General features: G+C 33.9%; 1 protein-coding gene across 2 annotated transcripts in view; it reads left to right on the plus strand.

Moving 5' to 3' along the window:
* The window catches only part of nol10 (nucleolar protein 10), a 327,975-nt gene that overhangs the window by 5,512 nt on the left and 309,872 nt on the right, over window positions 1-12,591 (plus strand). For both annotated transcript variants that reach the window (XR_007829534.1, XM_051133226.1), the window contains exons 9-15: window positions 46-131; window positions 1,149-1,227; window positions 1,373-1,522; window positions 1,623-1,689; window positions 3,219-3,271; window positions 5,034-5,160; window positions 12,432-12,511. Coding sequence is in view for 1 of the 2 variants with exons in the window: in XM_051133226.1 (XP_050989183.1) it covers window positions 46-131; window positions 1,149-1,227; window positions 1,373-1,522; window positions 1,623-1,689; window positions 3,219-3,271; window positions 5,034-5,160; window positions 12,432-12,511 (642 nt within the window). In the remaining variant the exon portion in view is untranslated. The remainder of the gene's footprint in view (window positions 1-45; window positions 132-1,148; window positions 1,228-1,372; window positions 1,523-1,622; window positions 1,690-3,218; window positions 3,272-5,033; window positions 5,161-12,431; window positions 12,512-12,591) is intronic.

Consider the following 12,591-nt stretch of genomic DNA (forward strand, 5'->3'; position numbering starts at 1 on the left):
GTTAGTGTGATGTGTGTTAATGTGTTTTTGTGTGTGTGTGCGAAGGGAAGAGTGGACTGCTGGGACCCTCGCGTCCGGAGTCGAGTGGCTGTTTTGGACTGCGCTCTCAGCAGCATCACTGACGGGACTGAGTAAGTTTGCAATCATCTCTGTTATTCTCATATGCGGCTTAAAGAAATATTTCACTGTTCATCCAAGAATGAATAATGTACTTTTACTCACTATTTTGTTTTTTGCTACTCATATGACTTTCTTTTTCCTGTTAACACATAAAATGTTAATCTCTTTCCTTGTGCAATGAAAATTAATCGTAACCACAACTGTTTTTAAAGCAGCAGATTTTCTGTGAATAATTTAAGTTTCGGACTTTTGTCACACAAAGCTGTCATATGGCTTCAGAAGATTTGAAATATCACAGTAAATATTAGTATAATGTATAGTTATTCATCCAGGCTTATAATATCTCGTTTAAATCATTGTATAATGATTAACCCTGCAAAGCCTGACAGAAAAATCACATTTTTAGAAAAGGAACAATTGATTGAACGCTTAGAATCTTTACAAAAAAAGCTATTATTATTATTTAAAAAAAAAAGTATAAAAGTTTGCATATGTGTTTTCTGTTGAGTATCAAATTTGATACATTGAAGAAAAACAGACAGGTCAATTTTAGTCAGAGATCCAAACTGAGCAATATGCAATTTGGTGCAGATGCTGATATTGATAAGGCCGAAAGTACGATAAAATTTTGATCGCTTGTAAAGTAAATCAGTGCAATTTTATAACAGTAAAGCTAAGCCGCTTCAGGCCATTAAGTGTTCATCTTGAAATATTACTAACAATATCAAAGTTATTCTTATGTTTGCTTCATAAAAATCACTAAAGATTTTACAGCAGAAAGACATGGTGGACGTTTGTACAATTATACTAAAAGACCTTTTTTAAAAAAAAAAAAAAAAAAAAAAAAGTATGAACTATTAGACAACAGAAGGCATAGTGAAAGAACATTGTTAAAAAAAAAAAATGTTTTGGAAAAAGTTTTCTAATGGAATATATTTTACAGTATAATTTATTCCTGTGATTCATACTGTTATCAAACAAAAAATATGAGTAATAACCTAATCATTATATGATGATCATGTTTGAAGGGTGGAAGGTCTGCCGTCCGTCAGCGCACTGAAGTTCAATGGCTCTCTGGGCATGGCAGTGGGCACCAGCACTGGACAGGTCAGTTTTTATTTCTTTTATTTTTATTGTATTGAGGAGACTCCTCAATTTAAAATTAAAAGCCAAAGTAAACTCTTTTACAGATTTTAATGTGCTGAATGACTAGCAGTGTTCATTCTGACTTGGAGTGGTGTTGTATCCTCAGGTTCTCGTCTATGATCTTCGTTCTTCACGTCCTCTGCTAGTTAAAGATCATTACTATGGGTTGCCCATCAAATCCCTTCACTTCCACAACCCGCTGGACCTCGTGCTCTCTGCAGACTCCAAAATCATCAAGATGTGGAATAAAGACAATGTAAGGCTGGCTAAGCTGGTGTATTTTATATCCAGACATCCAGCATTGAACCTTCAATGGAAAAACATAAATTGCGTAACTTTTTTTGTCTTAATTTCAGGGAAAAGTATTTTCCTCCATCGAACCACAAGCCGGCATCAATGACGTGTGTCTCTACCCCGGCTCTGGTTAGTTCACACAAATAGATCTGAAGTTTAACCACAATAAGAAACTAGTTCATTTCTAAATGACTCCATGAAATCTAAATTGGAGTTTTGTGGCATTTCGTCCTTGTGTGTTTTAAGGTCATTTATGCGTTCCGATAGATGCCAACATAAACTTTGTAGCAGATTTAGAAATGATCATCCTTCTCTTACTGGAAAGCAGACCAAAATTATTGATCTCATTTTGCTCCTAGGGGTGTGTTAAAAAAAAAATGTTTTTTGGTCCATTTAGATGCTTTCTAGGATCTGACTGTCTGTTGCAATAGCAAATTGTAAGTCATGGTTTGGCAGCATGTCTTAAATAAAAGACTAAAAACCTCTTTAAAACAAAAGACTTTAAAACCTCTTAAAAACTGCGTGATGTATCGCATTACAGTGTTCTAGGTTAATAGAAAATATAATATTCATTTGACTAGGTAATATCCTCCTCATTATGCTACTCAGACGTTCTGTGAATTTGCCAGACTTCTGATTTATTAGCTGTAGGTAAATAATTAGAAGAACAACAAAGTGTAGTAAATGGTAAAACTATTTGCATTGCCTGTGTTTATAATTATAATGATACATTATAATAATACAATAAGAAAGACCAGCCTGAAGTTTAATACAGCTAAAATGGAAGTGAATGACACAGAAAGCTCAGGGTGAGCAAATGAAGTATATTTTATCATATTATAGCCTTTTTTAAAGGACTGAGGAAAGTGATTTGAATATTTTATTTTAGTTTTTTAAGTTTTTAAGTTTTTCACATATGTAAGTAATAATATGCAGTCAGCCAGTCATTATCAAATCAAAGATTCCTTTGATAAATCCAGCATTGGTAATGATTTAGAAGAAATGAAGAAATTTTTACTGTACTTTGAATCAAGTAAACATCATTCAAAAACATGAAAACCATGACAACCCCAATTTTTTGAATGGTGGTGCAAATAATATTAATATTTTTTTTATTGCCATTTTATGTCAAAAGTAACTAAATAAATATGTATAAAATATGAACATATATACACGTATGATTTTTTTTTTTTTAATTATACAGTTAAATTATATGTATCAATTCATTTTAATTTCTCACAAAACTCTTTATACAGTTTTCTTTTATGAAATTTTTAAATGAATGAAATATATATATATATATATATTATTATTTTTTAAAATTATTATTATTATTATTATTATTGTATAAAACAAATGCAGCCTTGGTGAACATAAGAGACTGACAGACCAAAATCTCACAAACCTCAAACTTTTGAATGGTAGTTGGGTAGAATCAAGTATTTTAGGGTTCTGTGTTATAGACTGGTTGTTGTTTATTGTGCTTTGTTTATTAGGAGTACATTATATTTCCACAGCTCGATTGTTTAGGCCAGCATGCACACATTGGGAGAGCGTGACATTGTCACGGCCGTGGCAGACCATCAGCTGATTCACTTTATATGGGGCATGAGTGGTGTCTTTGTTTTCTAATTACTGTTCTGTGACCCACTTTACAGGTATGCTCTTCACTGCCAATGAACATCCCAAAATGAACACCTTTTACATCCCTGTAAGTACCAGATGGCGTGTTATGAAGTATTCTGCAAAAATCTGCCGATGCTTTGAGCACATTTTGTTCCTCGTATCTTGATTAGTCATGGCACGTCTGTATACGCCTTGTTCCACCAACTGCACCTTTTCCTCTATTTCGAAGTAAAAGCAAGCCCTCCCGGTGCTTTAATAGTGTTTATAGTTTACAGGGCAGTGGTAGTTAAGGGCAGCTGAAACATTTCTGAGAAACAACATTCTGAGCAGACCTGCATATGATGTAGCTCTGTGTGTTTGGCAATATGAGAGCATTTAGTCTGTGTGTGCTTGAGTTGAGTCCACACACACAATTGCCGAACACATTCGAGATCTCAAAAAAATATAAACAGATCATTTGCCCTTCATGAAAGCAGTGACATGCTTATCAAGCAAAACATGGTTCAGTGAATCTCATTAATTAAAGTCCTGATCACATTTCACAACAAACTTAAAAAAAAAAAAAGCCTTAAGTAATACTTGGCAAAATGAAGACCTGTTCTAAGGTTTTCATATCACATTTTGCCTTCAAACACAATATTAGTGCTGGGTGATATGGCCAAAAATGTTATCACTGTGTGTGTTTTTTTTTTTTTTTTAATTTCTTTTTTTATATTAATATTTATTCATATTGTAAAATAATAGGGACCGAGTTGCATTCCACATGTTTGTTAGAGCTCAAGAATAAATGTAAACAAAATACAGTAAGCTTACCTTTTTTTTTTCAAAATTCTGTTTTCTGTTTTATTTTTACCTGGATTCTGTTTTTCAAGATTTAAAACTTGTTTTTAGCCAACAGTGGTGTCTATACACGAATTTATAAAATAGTATGTAATTATCATTTCAAATATAATCAAATGAAAATGGTAGTCAGTTTACCAGTGTGTAATGAAAAGAATTCATGAAACTTTAAAATTTTAATAAAAAAATTAATCAAATAAAAAAAAAATAATTTACAAATAAATTAATAAAATCTCATGAAATGTAATTTGGTTTGAAGACCTTTGAGTGGGTTTTTTTTTGTTTTTTTTGAGTGGGGTTTTTTGCTTATTTTTAAGTCTACACCGATTATAGTATTTACAACAGATACTGCCATTATTTGTGTCCTTTTTTCCACAATAACTGGCAATGTGCTTAATAGTCATGAAAATGTCACAATACAAACAGCCTTATTTGCACGTAAATATTGCCTTCATCCAGGCGACTTCTTTCTATTTATTTCTCTGTGAAATCTGACCAATTATTACAATAGTTTTAATATGATGCATTCTTAAATGTGAGCCTGGACCACAAAAAAAGTCATAAGGGTCAATTTCAATAAATAAGCTTTCAATTGATGTATGGTTTGTTAGGATAGGACAATATTTGTCCAAGATGCAACTATTTGAAAATCTGGAATCTGAGGGTGCAAAAAAAATCTAAATATTGAGAAAATCACCTTTTAAAGTTGCATAGTAGTAATCACAAATTCAGTTTTGATATATTTACGGTAGGAAATTTACAAAATATCTTCATGGAACATGATCTTTACTTAATATCCTAATGATTTCTGGCATTAAAGAAAAGTCTGTATTGTTGGCTATTGCTACAAATATGATTGGTTTTGTGGTCCAGGGTCACAAATGTTAAAGATCATCCGTCCTCAGAATGTCTGTAAACTACTACATTTTAAGAAGCTATTGATGATCTACCCCAAGAGAAGTCTTTCTCATTTTCTCACATTATCTCTGTGTTATGCTGTCTTTCAGGCTCTTGGTCCAGCTCCACGCTGGTGCTCCTTCCTGGATAACCTGACAGAGGAGCTTGAGGAGAACCCAGAGAGCACCATCTATGACGACTACAAGTTTGTCACCCGCAAAGACCTGGAGAACCTGGGTAAGTCTGTCTTTTCCTGTCTGATTGTCTTAATAAGATATCCAATAAGATGCATTTACAAAAAAAATAATTAGTGTATTTGAATTGCATATAAAATCCTTAAAATAAAAAGTTAACAAACTTAATCTGAGGCATATTTCAAAGTCATACACAAATGGTTTATTATGAACTGTTTGCGTATGTTTGATTTTGTGTATTTGGTGACGTCACTGAATCAATGATGAACTGACTTTTAATAGAAAATTGAGTGTTTGCTGTTGTCTTGTTGCATTATTATTGACAGTATTTTTCTATTTAATACTGTAAAGCTGCTTTGACACAATCTGTATTGGTAAAAGCACTATATAAATACAGGTGACTTGACTATTTAAATCTTATTTTCATAATGTCTGTTCAGATAGCTTAGAATCAGCATAAAATTGTTTCAGTTAGCTATGGAACAAGAAATATTCAGTGTTAAAATGTATGAGATTAAAACAAATTAGATTTATTGATGAAAAATATATAAACCTGGTTATTGTGTAGTAACGCAGAAATCTGACCAGTTTCATTTATGTATGACTGACAAATATGTATCACATTAACTTTATTAAAACTGTTTACTCCAGATGATTTTTTTTTTTTTTTTATACAATTCTAATACGTAAATCTTAAATTTAGACTTAACCCCCTGGGTTCACAGACAAGGCTTAAACCTAGTCCCAGACTAAAATGTAAATCTGAGCTATTTCAACTGAAGGAAAATCTGAAAGAAAATGGCACTGATTGATCTTGAAATATGTCAGTGCCCTTGTTTTCTTTCAAGAAGTACACCAGTAATGATTTTTTTTTTTTTTCTAAAGCATGTAAATTACTTTAATGTCCTAGTTGAACTATGGCCTAATCCTGGCTCAGCCCTGTCTGTGAAACCAACCCAGTATGTTTCTGAATGTACCTGCATTAGTGTTGGGCGATATGCTCAATTTTCATATCGTCGTATCGTCAGTCTGTGAGATTGCAGGCACACGGTATTATCGTGCTTATTTAATTATTTACTTACTTGGTTTCATTGTCCGAAAGTGAACCGGGTCCAGCATAAGGTTAAAAGCAGCCTAATGTTTTTATTATGACTTAGTTTGTATTTAATTGAAACATTTTAAGTTACTAATTATAATGCTTGCATTTCCTTAGTTATTCTAAAAACCAGTTACAGAAAACGAGCAAAGAACATTTACATTATCAAAGAACATCATCACTGACTAGCCTAGCCTAGAGCGAGTTTGTGCACTTTAAAAAACACTCACGTTATGATCAGTGAAGCTATCTACACTGTATAAAAAAAAAAAATCTTACCCCTTATTTGCACTGCACACGTCTGTGGTGCGTAACGGCTCCGATGCAGCCACCGGAGCTGATCACGGCCTCTCTAGTCGATGCTTGCGTTTATACCAGTTGCCCCACTGCAAGTTTCTGAAGCGTCCCAGAAGCGGCTCTCTGTGCTGAATCACTAAACTTAGCCGCCTAGCCTCTTTTTGATGGGTAATAATGATAATAATAATAATCATCTTGCTATCGTCAAAGGCATCAGCAACAGGCGATATCTCTGACTATCGTTGATACATGATGCTATCGTCTATCGCAGGGGTGTCCAAACTTTTTTTAAAGGGGGCCAGATTTGATGACCTGGACACACGGGGTTGTTAAAAACGGCTGAAAAACAGATTTTTTTCAGGTTTCATTGATAAATAGAAAGTTCCGGAGAACAGCATTTATCTGAAATGGAAAACTTTTGTAACATTATAAATGTCTTTATCATCACCCTTGATCAATTTAAAGCATCCTTGCTAAATAAAAGCATTAATTTCTATAATTTCTTTCCTAAAAATCTCCAAGATTTTGAATGGTATGTATAAGTTGTATGTATAAAAGCTTTTAATTTCAGATAAATGCTGATCTTTGGATCTTTTTATTCATCAAAGAATCCTGAAAAAATGTATTCAACTTTTTTTTTTTAAATATTGATGATGATGATAATAATAATAATAATAAATGTTTCTTGAGCAGCAAATCTTATTAGAATGATTTCTGAAGGATCATGTGATGCTGAAGACTGGAGTAATGATGCTGAAAATTCAGATTTGATCACAGGAATAAATTTATAAATTTAAATAAATTTTAAATAGTAAATTTTTTTAAAATAAATAAAATAGTAAAAGGCTTTTGTTGTATTTGGGTCAAATAAATGCAGAAGAGGGAAAAAAAAAACATAAAAAATCTGACTGTTTAAAATTGTTGACTGATTGTATATATGTCCACATTAATAATAATCAACATGAATATCCTACATCTGTGCCACAATAGCACAGTTACTGTTACTACAGTAAATCCATTGTAAATGTAGGTGATTTATGTATTGAAAAGCATTCTAACTGCGTTATTGTCACACAGTCCTTCTCCTGTTTTCTACGTCAGTGTTGTTGCAGCGCTGTTTTTTCTGCCTTTAAACTAGTTTAAATCACTGCGACATCCGTGGTTTTTCCGGAGACCTCTGCTCCAACCTCAAACACTTCTCACGAAATCTCTCAGCGCTGTTTAGTGGTCGCGTATTCGAGATCAGTCAAAGAGTAAACGCTTTTGTTCTGAGCTCACGCTGTGCTGTCTTTAGGCAGAGCTAATAATGATCTGTGCGGCGCCGGCACGGTTCAGAAGTTGTGCTCTCCCGCTTTTGGTGCGTTTAGGAATTCTTGCGCGGTAAAGAAATGGCAGTGCATATGTTATCAAATTGTTATCGCTGCGGTTTACAGCTACATCTGGTCAAAAATCAAGTGCTGTCACCTTGTGTTGACATTGTGAAACTGCAAAATTTGAATTATGTTTGGCGGGCCACATATAATACATTTCAGTAGACAAGCTGTGGGCCGTTTAAAATGTATCGACTTTGGACACCCCTGGTCTATCGGCACAACCCGAACCTGCATTTTAATGCCTACAAAAATGGCTCGTAGGGAGTACAACGAGCTACTACCCGGGATGGTGACATCGCAAAGCTAGACAGTTACATAAACCCGCCCCGGGCGAGGTGGGGGCGAAGAGAGAAGAGGAAGGAGCTGCTGCCATGCCGTCCAAACTAGGGGTGCATGAAAAAATCTATTCATATATAAATCAAAACTGTATTTTTATTAACTAACATTAACAAAGATTAATAAATAGTGCAAGAAATGTTTTGTTCATTTTTCATTCATGTTAGTTAATACATTAACTAATGTTAACAAATGACAGCTTATTGTAAAGTGTTACCAGTGTTCTTTGTCTCTGTATTTTTTTTTTTATTTTAGCGTAAATGGTAGCCTGTGAAAATCTCTCTTCAGAAAGACAGAATTCTTTGTCTGCATTTTCAACTGCAGATTCAGTCCAGACCTAGTTATAGTTTTATCACCGAGGCGCACGTTTTGACACGTTATGTACGAAGTTTGATGTGCATCTGCTTATAAAGTATTTACTACAAGAACATTCCAGTAGTTACACAAGTCAGTCGCAGGTGTGGTTGCAGGCACTGAGCCACACAAAGTCTTCAAACTCAAATGATCTCAGTCAATCTGCTAAAAGTCAAAGTACCATGCGTACTTGCAAAGAGATGTTAGGGTGTGCTACACTGGACAGAGTCAGGTCTACAGCAAAGATAAGATCCAGTTCAGTGGGTTGAAGATGGGAAAATGGCAGAGGAATGTCGGCGTCAGCAGAAAGCTACTCATATGGTGCAGTGGGGGATGTGACGTGGAGTGACGGGGTTCAGCAGGGCTGCGGAATGGCAGGATTATGTAACAAGTCTAGTGAGTGCTTTGTCCCTGTCAGCCATGTGGGCATCACAGGAAAAAGTTTCCTTTTATTTACCAAATTTTGAATACACTGGTGGAAAAATTCAAATGCGGGCCATCATTTTGACAGATAAAATACAAGAAAAGCATTTGAACCAAACATGCACATGAGAACCAACAGTTAATAAGAACCTAAACATGAGACAAAAAAAACTGGTAACTCAGTAAGGCTGTATACATTAGCGTTCGTTAATGCACTAGTTAATATGAACTGTACTTTTACAGCATTTATTAATCTTATTAAAGGTAATAAATTCCGGGTAACACTTTAGAATAAGGTCACAAAACTGTTCTTTCTGTTAGTTCATGCCAGCTCAGGTTCATTAAATAATATTAAGATACATCGTTTGATTGTAATAATGTATTACTAATGTTGAAATTAGCTAAGATAAATAAATGGTTTAGAAATATTTTATTTTTAGTTCATGTTAGCTAGTTACCAAATGTTAGTTAACTAATGTTACCAAATTAAACCTTTTTCATGAACCAACTTCTGTCATAATTTTCTCTCCCTTAATTCATTCCAAACCCATAAGACTTGCTTCTTCAAAACACAAATTAAGACATTTTTAATATTTTCTTATTTTTGTTCATCCATTGAAAGTTGATCACACAATAGCTTTATATGATAAACAGTTTTTAATTTATGCACCTATAATGCACCTATGTAAAGCACACATATGGAAAACCAGTGAGGTCAAGCAGGTGCATTTACTTCCATTTGCGAAGCTCTGTGAGTGTGCATCATCATGTGAAGTGATTGTGTCTCTACAGAAGACTTGGATTAAACCACTTATTGCTTTTACAATCTCTTTAAAAATTATTTGGTTGCGTGGATTTTCAAATTATGGATGAAATTAATGAGAGAATATAAAAAATATAAGTCTGATGGGTTCGTTGTTGTTCATTTTTGACTGAACTGTCACTTTAGTGTTGCTGCATACACATTAACTACATTTTTAGCATTAACAGCAATGTAAAACCATTAATGCATTATGAAATAACAGTTAACAATTTATATTAAAAAAATTGATTTCTAAAAATTGTACACTGTTAGTTCTTGATACCTAATGCATTAAAATGATAACATATAGGGCATTTTATTTATGGTGAAGTTTTGCCAGTAACTTAATGTGTGCATCGTGATTTGAATGGATGGTGGAATCTTTTTGAAAAAGGTTTTAAATTTTGGCCTTTTTCTCATACAAAGCTATCCTATGGCTTCAGAAAACTTAGCAGGTATATAAGCACTCAAGTGTTTACACTTATATGTGCTTTTTATCTTTGATATTGAAGTTAGTCAATCATTTTTGGTGCCTAGGGGGAATATAGGCTCAGATGTTCATAAATTTCCATCGTGGTCTAGCTTTATTTTTAATTTTGCAACCTGGTCCGTCACAGAAACATTTTGTAATTTGCAGCAGGAGTGATCTGGTTCAGGATGTGTTCAGACAGACATGTGTCTGCTGATTTATGTTTTATCTGTAGTGTAATCAGACTCTTTCCTGATAGCAGTAAAGAGTGTAATTGAAAGAATAGCTCATCCCTGCTCAATACAAAGATCAGCTGAATTCTTTAAATGCTTTGGTATGTCTTCATCGAATCTTGGAATTTTAAGTCCATGATAATACAATATAAGCAGGTTATTCATGGAGTCTGTTGTATATAGCATTGGGCTGCTATATGACCCCAGTGTTTCAGAGGATGCATGAAGTCAGCTTGTACTTGTCTTAATTTTAAACAATATAGCTTCACCATATCTTCTGATAGTTTGTTATAATATTATGACATTTGCACATTAAATCTGGATAGTTCACCCAGTTGGTGATACATATTGCATATTGCATACATTGCTCTTTAAATAAAATAAGTGTTGGCTTTATACACAGTGGCCAACATTTGGTTTTCAACCACTGAAAATGGGTAAAATTCAACAATCTGGACATGGAGCTTCATTGAAATCCTCTTATCTCTGGGACTGAATGATATATTCGCTTGTTAACTCAATTCTTCTATGACTTCTGGGTCCAAGCACTCTATCAGATGACACAAGAAAACAAACGGTATTAATTAAACACTGCGAATGTTATATAATACTACCCAAAAAATTATAATCCTACCCTTTTAACTCCATACCGAAATCCCCGATAGCCAGACAAAGAAAATATAAATATAAAATAAATATAAATATAAATATAAATATAAATATAAATGATTTGTGCTTGGGACGCTGTTAGCACGGAAACTGTAGTGTACACCATAAATTTGAAAATGTTTAGCTTAAATGTTTAGTATGAATAAACACTGCTCATAAACGGCTGATAGTATTCTCATGTGAAATGAGTTGGGGCTTGGAATCGGAAACAGCGTTCGATGGACGCATTACGTCACCACTTAACAAGCCCATAGGGCCTTGAAGATGAGGATTCCATTAAAAAAAAACTCAAACTTTCACAAATATTTATTGCACTCAGGTATATTTAATGCAGTTGTTTTGACAGAAGGAAACAAGATACATCTCTAGTTTCAACATTATTTGTTCGTCAGACATTCTTTAAAAGAAAAGTGCATCAAGTGTTTGCAAAGTGACCCACATTTGATTTTTGACCACTGAAAATGTGTAAAATTTAACAATGTACTCTTGGAGCTATATTGAAATACCAATATCTCTGGAACTGAACTATATAGGGCCTTAAAAATTATGTCAAAAGGAAAGTTTATGACCCATTATCTAAAAGGGCATTAAGATATCTTTAATACTTCTTAAGTTACAGGCATGCAAACTTTGTAGAAAAAAAAAATTAAAATGCTGTTTCTCCATTTCTGGATTTTCACTATTGGCACATAATGCAAAAAAGATTGCTAAAGTCAGCAGATTTTACTAATAGACATACCAATCTCTGTGTAAAAATAACATTATATTGCTGCCATATTTCTGAAGTCATTTTTAACCCCCTGTAATTTGGCTCTGAATCTCAGGCGAGAATTGCCATGTTCATCCCTACAAAATCGTGGATTATTAGTCATGAAATTTAATCCTTGACATTTAATATTTTGTCTTTCATCGCTATATGTCTGTCTTTCTTCAGAAAAAACATTAGCAAAATCCAAAATTTCAGCTGGGGACCTTTGGTTGAGTTGACACGGAATAACTTGTATTATCTGTGCTAAAAGTGTTCTTCTTTGGGACTGTTTTTTTTTTTTTTTTTTTTTTTTTTTTTTTTTGGACATAATTTATAGAACAGTTTGGAGCTGACAGGAAGTGAAGTGGGAGAGAGAGAGGGGGCCGGGATCGGAAAAGGTCCTTGAGTTGAGATTCGAACTAGCCCACAAGGCTATCGGCGCCAGCGTTCTTTGGGATTCTTGAATTTTAATTGCATTTCCTTACATTTTGCTTGTTTTTTTTCCTCCTCTAAGGTCTGACACATCTGATTGGCTCGCCTCTGCTCAGGGCCTACATGCATGGCTTCTTCATGGACATCAGGCTCTACCACAAGGTGCAGATTTCTGTCACATCTGTTTTTTTTATTTGAACATTTTTGGTTTTTAAATGATGATACATGTTTAATTCCTGTGC

Source organism: Labeo rohita, chromosome 17 (genome assembly GCF_022985175.1).
Source record: "Labeo rohita strain BAU-BD-2019 chromosome 17, IGBB_LRoh.1.0, whole genome shotgun sequence".
Taxonomy (NCBI): domain Eukaryota; kingdom Metazoa; phylum Chordata; class Actinopteri; order Cypriniformes; family Cyprinidae; genus Labeo; species Labeo rohita.